Genomic DNA, 17,138 nt, shown 5'->3' with positions numbered 1-17,138 from the left:
TGCAATTTGAAGAATCTTGTTTTCTTTGTTGCTTCCCCAGGTAGGAAGGGCTTTTAGTTGAAGGTAGTAATAAGAAATTTACAATCAGCGCGGATTTTCAAATGTTGGCTGTCCATTTCTCACCATATAAGTATGCAGCCAGCAATTGGAAACCAGGGGTTGGGGGTATAGGAGGGGCTTTTAATACATTGGTGCTGAAGATTTAGTTGATGCAAGTGTCAGGCAATTTTTTTTATCATTAAAAATAAATTAAAAAAATGAAGTTGCTGGCTTCTGGTCAAATTCATTTTATTGCTGCATTTTGAAAGATTGAATGTGAATAGAGGATAAAAATGAAAGCAAAGACTCACATTTATGAAATTATATTCCTATCAGGGTAAACTAAATAACTTCACATTCTGGATTAGTGGTGCTGGAAGAGCACAGCAGTTCCGGCAGCATCCAAGGAGCTGCGAAATCGACGTTTCGGGCAAAAGCTCCTTGGATGCTGCCTGAACTGCTGTGCTCTTCCAGCACGACTAATCCAGAATCTGGTTTCTAGCATCTGCAGTCATTGTTTTTACCTAAATAACTTCACAGTCAATTCAGTACTTTTGAAGTGCAGACTCATTGTAGTGTAGCTAGATTCTAATCAACATGCTCAGGGATGATACTACAGACCTCTGGAACAATTGGGACTTGAATCTAAATCTCCCAGCTCAGAGGTAGGGACACTAGCAATGCACCAGAGGAACCCTTCCTCTTGTAGTGTAGGCAATGTGGCAAATGACCAAAAAATCCAGTTCTTGATTGAGGGATAAATATAGACCAGTCCAGCAGGAGGAATTCTTTTCTTTTGAATATGCCATAGGATCTGTTCGATCTATATCAGAGGGCAGATCAGGCAGTGTCCTACTAAGGGGGGGAAGTGCTGCACTTTTGCAGCTGACAGTTTTGAATGCCTATTCAACTGAATGTGAAGAATATGTGTTTTCCATGTGTTCAAATTGTTTTCCACATTTCCTTACAGCAGTGATTATGACATGATTTTTTCTTGGAGGCACCAGTTCTTCTGATTGGCTGAAAAGTCAGGCACTAGCCTGAAAGAATGATGAGATTTATCAGTTGTCAGGTAGTTAACTGCCAAAGGTTGTGGCTTCTTCCCTAGTTTAATAGGGTGCCCCTGTCTCAAAGAACTGCTGGCTGTTCCAATGGCTTGCTGTTCTCTTGTCTCAGTAGCATCAGGAATGTAATGGTAGGATTGAGGACTCTTGTGTTGCAATGATATCACATAAGGAAATCACATTTGACAAACCTGTTAGAATTCTGAGGATGTAACTAGCAGAATAAATAAGGGGGAAATGATGAAGAATAAGATATAATTACATTTTAAGAAAGCTATTGATGAGGTCTCATGCAAAAGTGTAGTAAACAAAACTAGAACACGTGATTTTAGGGAACATACTGGCTTGGCTTGAGAACTGGTTAATGGCCTGAAATCAGATAATCAGAATAAATGTGTCCTTTTCAGATTGGCAATCCATAACTATGGGTACAGCTAGGATCAGTGTTTGGGTTTCAGTTAGATATAATGCATGTTAGCGATTTTGGATGTTTGGTTTGCATGTAATATTTCTAACTTTTTAGTTTAGACAAAATTAGTTGGAAGTTTGAGTTGTGAGCAGAATGCAGAGATTATTCAAATGGATTTGGAGAGGCTGAGTGAATGTGCAGAACATTTAGCAGATGGAATACAATGTGGAGAAATGTGAGGTTAACAACTTTGGCCTGAAAAACAGAAGCATGGAGTGTTTCTTAAGTGTAAGCAGTAGGGAAGTGTTTAATATCAAAGGACCTTCTTGTTCTTGTTCATGAGTTAGTGGGTGATCATGTAAATATTGCAAGCAGTCAAGAAGGCAAATGTCCTCTAATACAAGAAGGTTTGTGATGAGGAGTAAGATGGAGGGATGGAGAGCCATAGTGAGACAATCCATGCAAATACTGTTTCCAGTTTAGGTTTTCTTAACAATGGAAAGGTGTACTTGGCAAAGAGAGAGTGCAATAAAAGTTCATTATCCTCATTCCTGGCATGGATGAATTGTTCTTTGAAGAAAGATTAAATAAACTGCGAGTTTAGAAGATAAGAGGTGACCAGAGTTCAAATATAAAATTCATGCAGTGCTTGACAATTGGATGAAAATTGACATTTTCCCGTATTGGGGTTCTCGAACCAGAGGACACTCTTAGGAAAAGAGGCAGGCTATTTAGAACTGAGATGAAAAGGAATTCCTTCTTTCAGAAAGTGGTGAATCTTTGGAATTTTCTGCCACTGAGGGCTGTGACAACTGAATTGTTGAATATGTTCAAGACTGTGGTCAATGGATTTTTATATATTCAAAACATGAACCGATACAGGGATAGTGCAGGAAGGTGATGTTGACATGGAAGATTTTCTATAAACTCAGTGAACAGCAGTGTGGGCTTGATGGGCTGAACAGCTTACTCTTGCTCCTATTTTAATGTTCTTTTGCACCTCATTGCTCCAAGGATTAGCGGACCAACCAACCTCTATCTCTCTGCTGCTGGCGAACCAGAAAAAGTGGATAGATGATAGACACAGCCCTTCCACATGATTTCATTGCCTCATGTCATCTTGCAGCCCACTCCCCAGGGCAGACGTAACACTCTTGCCTGCATTTCAAAGATAATTTGTTATCTGCGAAGCCCTGAGGCCCTGAGCAATATTGTACAGATACAAGAGAATTAAATTGGTCTTAACCAGAAGCAAAATACAGCTTCTTTTAGAGTAGTTGAATAGTTTCTGTTGAGGTCAGTTAAAAAAAATAATGACTTAATGGAAAAGAAAACCAGGCAGGGTGTAAAATGAGCTAAGTCTGCTTTCTCTTCCTGGCTATAATTAATTTCATCTCCAGTTCTATCTTTGGTTATTTTCAAGTCATCAACTCTTTGGTACTACCACGTTTAAGTTTTATTGTTTAAGTGAAGTTAAAACATTTCTGTTTTGTAGAGTGAAAGATACAGTCAGGTTGAGCTGACTCAAAACTGGAAATTATCTGAGAATCACTACATAAAATATGAATTTGCTGACAAAATAATACATTCCTATTAATGGTACTGAATGAGAGACGTATGTTACCTGCAGCAGTATGACAGCTGCTTGTTCTCCTATGAGCAGAAGGGTTGCCTTTGAGTATCCAGGAATTTAAGATTAATCTCCAAGACAGGGATGTGAGCATTCAGGAAGAAAAAGTCATAGAAACAATAATGAAATGATTTTAATGACTGTGAGCAATTTATTCATCATAACATGATTGGATAGTGGGGAAATGGTGATTTACTGTACAGGGCAGCTTGAGGGAGGAGGCCATGTGGTGAAATCTCTGGAATACATTTTAACTGCAGTAATAAACTTTATTGCTTGAGGGATCTTAAAGTCCTAAGATTCACTTCAATCATCAGTGCAGACAGTGTAATATCATTGACAGGAATTATTGTTAATCATAGAAAAGAACTTGGTTGAGTAGTGATTTTTAATAATAATTGATTGCTTGGCACTAATCTCAATTTTATAGCTTTAAAATGTGTGGTTGAATTCAGTAATACAGTTCAGTTGATTATATAAGAATATGTTTTATAATTTGGTGCTACTGGCGTATTTCCTTATGGCAGGAGTCTCAGGCAGTTTTCCATCCAGTTTGCTTCTTGGTGGTCAATTCAATGACTTTATGACTCTGTGTTTAACATTACCTGGTTGGCCTCAAGTACACCATTGTGGTGTGGCAGTCTCTGTTAAACTTGCGGAAGGGAAGACAATGAGCTGAAAAAGGGGCAGGGTTTATTGGCCTCTGTTTTCTATTGGGTCCTCCTCTTAACCTGCTGAGCTGTTCCTTTCTGTTTGTCTCGTCTGAGGCCCCTCCAAGCCTCCAGAGGTCACATTCATTGGCGGTTATCTCCCATTTGTCCACAATGATGTCGATCATCTTCACATCTTTCTTGCAGGTGCCCCTGTAAAAGGAATCCACCAGGTAATGACCAAAGGGCAGTTTATCATACAGAAGATCTTTGGATATTTTGCCATATTCTGTCTGATGAATTTGACTAAAAAGCCACAGATAACAATGGGTGTAGTTATTTTCAGTCAACCTGGTCAGGCGTATTAGAGGACAATCTCAGGTGGGAATTGAATCCTTTTGGCCGAGAGGGACAATACCACTGCACTACAAAGTCCTGAGCAATGAGTGTTCTGTGATGTAATTATTGTGTTCTAACATCTCAAAGTTTGTGACATTGTCCTGCCAAGGGATGTTAAAGGTATGTTCGAGGCAGCAATAGCATAAATTTGTTCAGCCTTTTTATTCTGCTATCCCATGTTATTTTTGTAGAGGAGTACACTGAGAAAACAAGCTTTATAGACTCACAGTTTGGTATTCTTGGTCTTGTTGTTCCACACCTTGTTACAACACTTTTCTTGGATATTGCAGTTTTTGTGATATGGAAATTTGAAGTCAGCTGATTTACTGTTTGCATGACTTCTTATTTATTCAAGTTCTATTCATTATTTGCATTCAGTTGTTGAAGAAAATTGAGGAGAGTTGGTCTGCTCTGATGAAATATGTCTTTACATAAAGCATGAGAAACTATTTTTCTCTTGAAATGAACTTTGCATCTTATTCCTTCTACCCTTAGATGTGCAGTATTAATGGTCCTTCCAACATCATTTGTAAATTAATGCTTATAATTCCTTTAAAATCTCCAGGTTCCAAGTTTTTGTCAGTTCTTCTCTTTGTCATTAGATCAGCTAATTTGTGCCAAACTAATATGAAATCTAAAGACAAAAAAAAATTCCACCACAACCTTGATTCATAGTTTATGACTACGTTTAGCATGCTAAAAGGGCTGCTTGTTTAAATGAATGATTACACTATTTTGGTTAAAGAATGGCTGGCCCATTCTCTGGTTCATTTCTCAAGGCAATGCATTGATCAATCAGAGTAAACCTGCTTAGACTAAAATTTAAACAAAACCATATAGTTAACTGGCCATCACTATTTAATGGGTTCATTCTCCATGGTAATGCCTTTACCAATTATATTCCACTTGATAACTAATCATGTGCTCTATTCTCATAAAGTATAAAAGGATTGTTTGTTATTTTCGTTGGTACATCTTGCCAAATCTCCTGATGAGTGCAAGACAAAATGTTTCAACAAAATGGAAGGAGAAAGTGAGGATAGAGGTTTACAAAATTATGAGGGGGATGGATAGGGTAAGTAGGCAAAATCTTTTCCCTGGGGTGAGGGAATCCAGAACTAGAGGGCGTAGGTTTAGGGTGAGAGGGGAAAGATATAAAAGAGACCTATGGGCAACTTTTTCACACAGAGGGTGGTACGTGTATGGAACGAGCTGCCAGAGGAAGTGGTGGAGGCTGGTACAATTGCAACATTTAAGGGGCATTTGGATGGGTATATGAATAGGAAGGGTTTAGAGGGATATGGCCCTGGGTGCTGGCAGGTGGGATTGGATTGGGTTGGAATATCTGGTCGGCATGGATGGGTTGGATCGAAGGGTCTGTTTCCATGCTGTACACCTCTATGACTGTATGACTCTATGACTGCAGATGCTGGAGATCAGAGTCGAGAGTGTGGTGCTGGAAAAACGCAGCAGGTCAGGCAGCATCTGTGGAGCAGGAGAATTGACATTTTGAGTATAAGCTCTTCATCAGGAAACCTGATGCTTTTGCCCAAAACGTTGATTCTCCTGCTCCTCAGATGATGCCCTACCTACTGTGTTTTTCCAGCACCACACTCTCGACCCTGAGTATTTTTCAGCAATACTCAAGTTCTGTACTACCAAAGAATTATAAATTATTGGATTAAGCAGTGGACTGGCTTATGATTAGCTTTATATATTCATTAAAATAAATCAAATTGTTTCTTTTAAATGTTATTATTTCTACTTAAATTTTTAGCTCACTGATGCTCTTAGAACAACTGACAGAGTTGTAGGGCAGCTGATGGATGGACTCAAACAGATGAAACTGCATCGTTGTGTCAATATCATCTTTCTTGGTGACCATGGTAAGATATTAAGCCATCTGAACTTCTACATGATGAAATTCGTACATTCCTCAAAGTAACAAAGATACTGATTTTTTTGTGTCATCATAAGTGACTGAGTAACAAATTAAGAAAGGCCCTCAATGCATCTTTCCTGAATTTCACATATGGTTCAAAATAAAGAAGTGATCAATAGTGACTTACCTCTGATAATGATCGTATAATGTAATAGCAAAATACTGCAGATGCTGGAGCTCTGAACTAACAACAGGTCTGGACACTAAAGAAGAATTATTTTGAACTTGACACGTTAACTTATTTCTCCCTGCACAGATTCTGCCAGCCCTGCTGAGTTTCTCCATCACTTTCTGTCTTTATCTCATCTTAGCAAGCCGCAAATGTAATATTTAATTTATAAAACATGTAAATTGTGTTGAACAGTTTGGAGTTATAAATCAAGACATAAAACGCAAGGTAAATCCAACCCAGACAATGAGCACCCAATCTACTCTGAATCATTAGCAGCTTAATGTGCAGGAAAACCAGGACAATATCCAGGCTTAGCTTGGTAAGTGGTGATAATATCCATGCTGGGCAAGAACTATCTCAAACAAAATGGTATCTAACCAGCTTGCCTTAATATTCAGTAGCATTACCATCACTGGATTCCCCACCATCAACATCCTGGGGGGTTACCAGAAACCATACTGGACTAGCCATATAAATATGGTGGCCACAAAAGCAGGTCAGAGGCTAGGAGTACCAGAGTGAGTCATTCAAAGCCTCCATTTACAAAGCACAAATTCCTCAAAACCTCCATTTACAAAGCACAAGTTAGGATTGTGATGGAATACGCTCCATTTGGCGAAAGTGAGTACTGCAGATGCTGGAGATTAGAGTCAGGACTGTGGTGCTGGAAAAACACAGCAGGTCAGGCAGCATCCAAGGTGCAGGAAAATCAATGTTTTGAGCATTCCTGTTGAAAGGCTTTTGCCTGAAATATCGATTTTCCTGTTCCTTGGACGCTGCCTGACCTGCTGTGCTTTTCCAGCATTACACTCTCAACAAAACTGTCCATTTGTCAGGATCTGGGCATTTTGAACAACACATAATAGAACTCTAGACCATCCAGGACAATGCTGCCTATTTGATTGGGCACCTTTTCACCACTGACATAGGGTGACAGCAGTGTGTACCATTTACAAGATGCATTAAGGCTGCTTTGACAGCACCTTCCAAACCTGTGACACCTACCATCTAGAAGGACAAGACAGGAGATGGATGGGAACACCACCAATTGCAATTCCCCTTCAGGCCACACACCATCCTGACTTGGAAATATATCGCCTCTCCTTGATGTTGCCAGGTTGAAATCCTGAAACTTCCTTCCTAACATTGCTGTGGGTGTCCCTACACTGCAAAGATTGCAACAATTAAAGTAAATAGCTCACCAATAATAAAAGCTCAAAGAACTGCAGATGCTATAAACCGGAAACAATGATAGTACCTGTTGGAAAAGCTCAGCAGATCTGGCAGCATTCAGTGAAGAGAAATCAGAACTCAGAGGAAGGGTCACCAGACCCAAAAGGATAACTTTGATTGCTCTTTACAGTTACTGCCAAACCTGCTGAGCTTTTCCAGCAACTTCTGTTTTTGAGCTCATCAGCAAAGTTCCCTCTTGGCTGTGCGACCATGCAGTGAGGTTCTGGGCATGCTGGTTGGCATGCTGATTTCAGAAGTCAATGGTATGCTCAGATCTTGGAGGTCTGCACACTGAAAAAAAAAGGTATCGGGAGTATTGTTCACTACCACCTATTCCACGGTGATTCAAATGGACAATAAATGCTAGTCTAGCCAGTGATGTCCGTATCCTGTGAATGAATGACAAATACAGAGTCAGCAGGTCTGGCATTAATGGTGGAGAGACCAGGAGAAATAACTTCATGTCTGTGATGTTAACATTTACTCAGTTTTTATCTCTCCACAGATGCTGTCAGCTGGATCAGCTGAGTATTTCCAGCTTTCTCAGTTTTTACACAGGATTTTCAGCATCCACAGTACTTCAATTATGCATTGTAGAAACAAAATCAATTTCACTGAAGTGACGTTACTCTTCAAGCTCTCATTAGCTTTGCAACAGATCTCTGTCACAATTCTCTTTTGGGTGAGGGTGAATGACCCACCAGTTTTTGAGCAAAGTAATGTTGACAGGAGTATGTATCATCAATCGACAAAATCTTTTCCCTGGGGTGGTGGAGTCTAGAACTAGAAGGCATAGGTTTAGGATGAGAGGGGAAAGATATAAAAAGGGAGCTAAGGGACAGCTTTTTTACGCAGACGATGGAGCGTGTGTGGAATGAGCTGTCAGAGGAAGTGGTGGAGGCTGGTACAATTACAACATTTAAAAGGCATCTGGATGGCTACATGAATAGGATGAGTTTAGAGGGATATGGGCCAAGTACTGGCAAATGGGGCTAGATTAGGTTGGGATAACTGGTTTGTATGGATGAGTTGGACCAAAGGGTCTTTTTCCGTGTTGTACATCTCTATGCCTCTGTGACTCTAAGATGGTGAACATCAAATCAAAAGCAAAATGACTATGGCCAAAGTGAGGAAAAAACAGAAGTTACATGATTTACAGATGAGCACCGATATTATGGAGCTTGGAAAATTTAATGTGTGTATGTGTGTCCGTGCACATGTAAATTGAGGGCAAAATGGGGTCAAAGGCAATGGCTGAGGGTGGTTTTTAACAGGCGCACAGTTGCGCCATGTTCCTATCCCCAGACTGAGGTAAACGGAGGCTCCCTCAAACTCAGTAGACAGGGCAGGCTGGCTACCTTATCAGGAAAGCAGCTATTTTTCTTGTCTGCTGAGAAGACACTTTAAAGGGACCGGAGATGGATTGAGGTCTGAAGTGGCCATTAGTCAACTGTTTAATTGGTAGCAGGTCAAGAGGGGTGTATGACATGGTGCATTGAGATTGGCTGGGTGTCTGATAAGTCTAATTAAGAACAACAAATGAGAAATGGAGCAGTAATGCCTCTTTAATTTGTTGCCTTTAGCTTTTTTCAAATGCATTTGGACAAATGATCTCTCCAAATATGAACAAAATATCCCATATCGTTCTGGAACCTAGCGATCACATTTTTCAGTATAAGCAGGTGAATACCACCAACCCACTCAAATCTTCTGAAGCAAGAATAGAAAACCCATTGAAATGTATATGTCACTTGATTCTCAGTGGAAACTTGAAATGAAGAAAAGGCAGGAGAAGAAAAGGCAATTAGGCAAACTATCTAAGGTATGCCACCAAAACTAGGAACAGAGTCAAAAAATGTGGTGCTGGAAAAGCACAGCTGGTCAGATAGCATCCGAGAAGCTGGAGAGTCGACGTTTCAAGCATAAGCTCTTCATCATCCCAGGGTTTGGTTGGGATGTTAATCGAAGGGTCAGTGCAAGCTTGATGGGCCGAATAGCATCTTTATGCACTGCAGGAATTCTATGACACATCAATATGCTACAATAACCTATCAGTTGATGAAGTAAATTATCAATTAAATGTTATGGCATTTAATAACCATTTAATAAATATCACTGAATTAGACTGAAGTGTTACAAAGGCTAACATGAGCTCTAGTTTCCAGTTTTTCTTTTCTGGTTAAACAGATTAGGTTACTTATCCCTATATAAGTGCACAATAATTTAAGGGAAGGATTTATACAAAAAAAGTGACAATTTAATTGGAACTTCTGTTCAGATCTTTTCATAACGAAAAGAATGTTGAAAGATTGTTTTCAGTAGTCTTTGCGTTCTTTAGTGGAAATCGCTATGTTAAAAGAATTTCCAGTGGGACATCTGCTCCAAGCATGATCCTGCTCAGAATGGACATCCAATAGCTCTCTTCACATGCTACAGCCAGTGATTTTCACTAGTCCCCTGCACTAAACATATATAACCTTGGCAATACACTCAAGAATATATCAGAGTATAAGGTACTGTTTGAACACAGCCAAAACTGACTGAATCTGATCTGCAGTTGCATATTGAAATTTAGAAAGAAAAGATAACTTCATGGTACTTGTGATTATTTTAAAGGAATGGAAGATGCAAGCTGTGAAAGAACAGAATTTTTGAGTAACTACCTCTCTACTGTTGATGACATAATTTTGTATCCTGGAACTCTGGGACGTATTCGCTCCAGATACAGTAACAATCCCAGATGTAAGTAAATTGGTGGGAGAACTAATATCCTTAATATTTGCTTTTGATTTACAAGAGTGGTTTGGTAGTGCTTTTACTCTAAGCAGACCAAGTTGGTAGGATATATCTGCCATATTGAATCTACACCAGATCATGAAAGAACCAACAAGAAAGAAAGCTGGTTTGACCTCATCCTCAGCATCTTCCACATATATAACGGTTATAAATGATGGCCTCAGGATGCCTGCATGGTACACAATTCACTGCGTTATATTTCAGTCCAAATAATTCTGTTGCTGACTGTGTACTTAATACTGATATGCTGCAGTTACATTGGGAATGTTTTAAATGCCTCTGTCCTTGTGATCAGAAACCGCAGGGCAAAGCTACTGATTTCTATAGATTGGTTAATTTGGTTAATCAGTGTATTCCAGTCTTAATTGACAGGTGCAAAGACTCCAGTATGACTGTGGGTGCTCATTTTAAATCTTAGGAACCTGAACAGTCATATCTTATAATTAGACTGAACAAATATCTATTCTTTTCCAGTGATAGACATGTTGCTGACTGTCCCAGTGCTCACACTTGTGTATTCAGTACAAAATTCTAACATGCCACCATTTAGCTGTTAGTACGAGAATGACTTGATGAATCCCAGTTCCTTTTAGGAAGTAGGGTATGATGATACAACATAGCCAAAATTTGGATAAAGTGGAAAACAGCTCTTGCAGGGTTTTCCAAACATTAAAAATAATGAACAGAAAATTCTGTAAGGTGTGTTGATCTATGTACTTAAGTTACGGATAAACTGTCTTTGCATTAGAATTGGTAAGATGTACCCTCGTAACGTGCGGTAACCTGCTTGTATTGTTGTTTGAAGGCTGTGTTGCTTGTAAAATATTTGTTCTGCTCGCCTCTTGGTTTGTGATTAGTTGTGAATATTGTAAACTTGGGTAAAACCTGTTTCTTCAATAATCCATTGGGATCTCCTCATTTTTACAGTTTCATGTTAACCTTTCTTTACAGATGATCCCAAAACATTGGTGGCTAACCTTACTGTGAGTATAAAACAATGCATGATCGAAAGCTAATATTTAAAAACAAGGACATGCATTCAGAATATTAATGAAATCTAATATAAATACAGAGCTAGTCAGAACTTTCTGTTTTTGTTCTCACTGGCACATAAATTCCTGTTTATTGAAATGAATGGCCAGGTAATTAAAGGCTAGCAAACATTGACACAGAAAACCCTTTCTCACATATTGATCTAATTACTGGAAGAGTTACACTCCCATCATTGTAATGTACAAATAAGGAAACAGAGTAGGATACTCAGGCCAGTTGAGCCTGCTCCACCATTCAATAAGATCATGGCTGACCTCATTTAAGCTTCAATTCTACATCCCTGCATATCTTCAATACTCTTACATCTCCTTGGTAATCAGGAATCTATGACCTCTGCTTTAAAAATATTTAAAGATTCTGCATCCACTGCATTTTGATGAAGGGACTGAACCCTCTGAGAGGGAAATTGTTTCATTATCTCTGTTTTAAACGAATGCCCCTTATTTTTAAACTGTGTCCCCAACTTCTAGGTTTTCCTACCAGAGGAAGCATCCTTTCAGTATCTGCCTGGTCACGTACCTTCAGGATTTTATGTATTTCAATGAAGTCACCTTTTCTAAATTCCACAGCATACAGGCCCAACCTGTCTAACTTTTCCTCATGAGGTAACCTGCTCATTCCAGATATTAGTCCAGTAAGCCTTCTTTGAACTGCTTCCAATGCATTAACATCCTTCAGTAAATATGGTGACCTGTACAGTACACAGTACTCCAGATGTGGTCTCACCAGTGGCCTGTGTAACTGAAGCAAATTGCACTTTAAATAATGGCAGTGTTTGCTGACATTAGTAACTGTAGGCAATTATCTGTTTGTGCTGACTGGGGAATGCATCATTCCAAGCACTGACGTCATCACGTAGACTTTATATGGTGCCATGTGTAAGTCCATTACAGCACACACACAGGGAAGAGCATGGTGTTTTGAACTGGGGTTCCACAGTGGGAGAGAGATGCTGGATCTCAGGAAAGCCCTCAGAGTGAAGAGAGAAGAGGGTCAAGACCTGGGAGATTGGGGTTGGATGTGACTAGGAGAACCCAGGAACCAAGAGGCCACCTTCTCCTCTGTCTTCTTTCCCTCCACCCCCAACGCCCAGCTGTCCCCCTCCATTTCCCCTCTGCTTCTTTCCCAGATCTTGACCTCTACACTGCCTCGGTTTTCCTTATCTCTTGCTCCTACACCCCTAGTCCCAATCTCTCTTCCCCCACCACCTGTTTGCCTTGATCCCTCTCCACCCAGTCCCGATCTTGTTTCCCCAGCCATCCCAACGTCCCCCATTTCCAAAGCTCCACCTGCATCTCCCGAAAACTGCGCATTCACAATTTAAAGCCGATGCCATGATGTGGAAGAGCTGGTGTTGGACTGGGGTGGACAAAGTTAAAAATCATATAACACCAGGTTATAGTCCAACAGGTTTATTCGAAAGCTAGTACTCCCAAATAAACCTGTTGGACTATAACCTGGTGTTGAGTGATTTTTAATTTAGCACAAATGCATTAGTGTTAACAAACACAGCCTTAAATTCTACCAGTTACTTTTGCTGCTTATTAAAGAATACCAAAAAGATATAGTCAAAGCTGGTAATGCTTTTTTTCAGCACCTGGAACTGATTTTCTCTTTGGTTATTATTACATGTCTGCAGTTTGACTTAAAATTGATAAACCTGTTGTTGGATTGAAATTGCCTTTTATAAACCACCTATATTTTTCTGTCACTATATATTAGTATAACCACCAGGATCAGGTGATGCTTTAATAACATGGACCCATCATTCAGTTTCAGATGAAATCCTAAAGAGATTTGATCTATAATGTTTCTATGGTTTTAAGTAGACCAGCAAATGTTTTATGAGGCATTCCCTTGAACAGAGCTTTCAAAGCCTCAGTGGGGTTGTGAGGTGAGATGGTGGGGTCACAGCTTTGAGGCAGCAATGGCTGGAGCTCAGACACAATGTTCACAGCCATGAGTCCTTTCAATCCCCTTTGTCTTATCTAGTGGTTATGTGGCCCAATAGACAGATCTTTTCGAGGTCTGATTGCTGCTGCAAAAATATTGAAAAGGTACGTTCATTTCTTTCAAACAAAATCCCTACACCTTAAACTATTCCCATCAGGCTCAGGATCAAATCTGCCATTCATAGCCCCTCCCACCCAGAGTCTTAAAACCCCCTCCCCGCCCCATCAGGGTCACCTGAGCATGAGGTGTGAGAATTGGTTGATACCAAGAAGCATTACTCAGAGCCCAAGAGATTAATTCAAGAGGACCAGCAGCTAATCCCAGTGTGCCTAATTTGTTTTTCATGCAGAAGAACAATGCATGCTCATAGTAGTTTGTATCACGTGGAGTGAAGATGCTTCACTGCTTTGATGAAGAATCATCTAGACTCGAAATGTTAGCTTGCTCTTTCTCATGGATGCTGCCTGACCTGCTGTGATGTCCAGGAATTTTGTTCTCGAGTGAAGATGCTTGATCACTTTGCATATTGTTTGTCTTATAAATGATCAGCTGCCATCTATTTACTTGAGTCAATAGGCACAGGAGTAGGCAGTCAGGGGCCTGCTCCCCCACATAGTACAGTTATGGTTACTCAATCATTTTGGAGTCCTTTACCCAGACGTTTTCCATAAGCCTTCCTCCATGCACTGTTAGTCAGAAATTTATCAAGCTCCAAACAGACTCAAAGACTGACCTTCCATTGGGGTCTGGGTAAAATTTGCAAATTTCTGAGTAAAATCATTTCTCTTGAGCTTTTTCCAAACTGGGGGCTTTCTCTTATTTTTAAATTATACTCTCTGTTTCTAAACTCCCCAGAGAGAGGAAACATTTCATCTGCATCTAAGCTGGCTGTCCCTTCCAGTCTGTTGTAGGGCATCAGTCACTTCTCATTCTTCTAGAAAATGCAGGCCCAGTTTTCACAATCTGTCATCTTAGGACAGTCCCACCATCCCATGAACAAGTCTGGTGAAACTTCTTTGTACTCCCTCCATGGCATTAATACCTTCTGGACACCAAACTTCTATACAAATGAAGCAAGATTTCATTACTCCTTTACTCAGTTCCTCTCGCAATAAAGACTTCAATAAAGACTTGCAATAAAGCATTCCATTAGCCTTCCCAATAGCTTTCTATATGTTAGCCTTCAGTCACTTATTGAAAAGGATACCTTTCAAAACTTCTTTTCATTTTCTAACCTTTTACCACTTAAGAAATACTTTGAACATCTGTTCTTCTCATGGATAATCTCTCATTTTACTACATTATATTCCATCTGTCATTTTATAGCCCCATTACTGAGGCTGTCCACATTTCCCTGAGCTGCTCTGTATCTTCCTTACAGCACACATACTTGCTTAACTTTGTATCATCTGCAGATTTGGTATTACATTTTGGTCCCCCTCTCCAAATTATTGTAACATATTGCGGACAGCTGGGGCCTACCTTCTGATCCTTGTGGTATCTCACTAGACACAAACTGCTAAACTAAGAGTGACCTGTTTATTCCTACTCTGTATTTCTTTCTATTAGCCAATTGTTAATGAGTGCCAGTATATCAACTCTGAGCCAATTTGCTTTGATTTTCTAACCCGTCTTCTGTGGGAACCTTATCAAAAGCTTTATGGAAATCCAAGTATACTATGTTTGTTGACTTCATCGGTTTTGTTGGCAGCACCTTCAAAAAAAAACTCCAAGATTGTGAAACACAATTTTCTATTCATAAATCCAAACTCACTATGCTTAATCAAATCATTACTATCCTTGGGTCTGTTTATCATATTCTTCATATAATAGATTCTAGCGTTTCCCTTCCCACTGATGTAACCCACAGTTCCCAGTTTTCTCACTTACCCCTTGTTTTAAATAGTGTGGTGACATTTACTAGCTTTCAATTTTCAGGAATCGTTCCTGAATCTATACAATTTTGGGAGATCATTGCCAATATATTATCTCTATGGTCATCTCTTTCAGTATTCTGGGGTGTAGACTTTAAGGTCTCAGGGATTTATCAACTTCTAATCCTAATTAATTTCTCCACTATGAGTTAGTTACCAATATTAATTTTCTTTAACTCCTTATTCTCCCTACTCATGGATCTCTAGTTCTGGAAGATTTCTTGTATCTTCCTCACTGAAACAGACACAAAGTTATCATTTAGCTTCTCTGCCATTTCTCTATTCCCCTTCATAAGTTCTTTTGACTTTGCCTGCCATGATCCCACATTCTTCTTCACCAAAGTCTCCTTTTTAGGTACCTGTAGAAGCTTTCCAGTTCATTTCTATGTTTTTGCTAGATTTCATGAATATTCCCCTTAACTCAAGAAGTCTCTTAATGTCATAGAGGAAGTGCAACTAAGGTTCAGCAGACTTGTTCCCGGGACATTGGAACTGTCCTGTGAAGAGAGATTGGGCAAACTGAGCCTGTATTCAAAGAATGAAAGGTGATCTAATTGAAACTCACAAAATGCTTAAAGGAGTGGACAGAGTGGTTACAGGCAAGATGTTTCACCTGACTGAGGTATCTAGAACCAGGTGACACAATTTAAAAATAAGGACAATGCTACTTTGGTCTGAGATTGTGTTTTTTTGACACCAGGTTGTGAATCTTTGGAATCCTCTATCACAGAGTGTTGTGGAAAGTCAGTCTTTGAGCATCATAACATCATAGAATCCCTTCAGTGTGGAAACAGACCATTTGGCTCAACAAATCCACACCAACCCTCCAAAGACTATCCCACGCAGACCCACTCCCCTAACTTATTGTTCTAAATTTCTCCTGACTAATGCACCTAGTCTACATATCTCTGAACACTGTTCACCTAACTTGCACATCTTTGAAGCATGCTTGATGAAGAAATTGATATATCTTTGATTTCCAGTGATTCATGGAGTCATGGGGATGGTGGAGTAAAAGGCATTCACAGGTTTGATCAGCCATGATTGCATTGAGTAGCAGGATAGACTTGATGGGCTGAATGACCTCTTGTCTTACCTTATGTTCCTATTCTATTCTCTTTTTCCTCACCATTTCTTTGTCCTCCTTTATTGTATTCTACAAACACTGTGGTGGGACATGGGGAGAGCAGAAGTTTTGGAAACTTTAAAACATGTTGAAAATACATTTTGGAAGCAAAATGGGATATTTCTGATACTTAATAAAATGGATGGAAATTATAAGGTGATGATGAACTAAGTAAACTTCAGGACTTGAGGATTTGAGTTGTGCTGGAGGTAGAGATAGGACTGCTGGGCTGACCACTGTGCAAGATTAAGAGACAGTATCAATGTCTGTATTGCCAAAACTGGCATCCAATCCATGAATGCTATCATGACCTACCTGCTCTGCATATTTTTGTCAGATGTTAGCTGCACACACTATCAGCTGAATGAAGTTTGCAAGTGTTGGTTTGATGGCATTTTAGTTTGTAAATGGCACCTTAGCAACCGAAGTGTGTGTGATGTGCAGACCAATTATATGCCCTGAGTCTCTAAAGTCTTAAAAACTTCAACTTTTATTCTCCACTACAACAACTTACTCCAATCTTCTCCATGACTTTTGTAACTTAATCATAAAAATATATATCAGGCCCACTTCCCCAATATTTTTTCTAGATTTTTTTTGATTATTTCTCCTCTCTAATTAATCCTTGACAAATGCCTATTCTCCAGCCAAAGTATGGGCACGCGGCCTGGCAGGAACGTCTGCCATTGTGAGACTTCCAGGTGAAATTCAGGTTGATTCATGTTCAGATTGTTTTGA

The 17,138-nt window shown here is 39.6% G+C and overlaps 1 protein-coding gene across 1 annotated transcript in view; it reads left to right on the top strand.

Moving 5' to 3' along the window:
* Window positions 1-17,138, top strand: part of enpp2 (ectonucleotide pyrophosphatase/phosphodiesterase 2) — a 103,372-nt gene that overhangs the window by 39,397 nt on the left and 46,837 nt on the right. The window contains exons 13-15 of the mRNA XM_060822830.1: window positions 5,969-6,077; window positions 10,155-10,280; window positions 11,286-11,317. Of these exons, the coding sequence (XP_060678813.1) occupies window positions 5,969-6,077; window positions 10,155-10,280; window positions 11,286-11,317 (267 nt within the window). The remainder of the gene's footprint in view (window positions 1-5,968; window positions 6,078-10,154; window positions 10,281-11,285; window positions 11,318-17,138) is intronic.

Source organism: Hemiscyllium ocellatum, chromosome 4 (genome assembly GCF_020745735.1).
Source record: "Hemiscyllium ocellatum isolate sHemOce1 chromosome 4, sHemOce1.pat.X.cur, whole genome shotgun sequence".
Taxonomy (NCBI): Eukaryota; Metazoa; Chordata; class Chondrichthyes; order Orectolobiformes; family Hemiscylliidae; genus Hemiscyllium; species Hemiscyllium ocellatum.
Note: the sequence above shows the minus strand (reverse complement) of the source record. Positions and strands in the feature narration are given on the sequence as shown.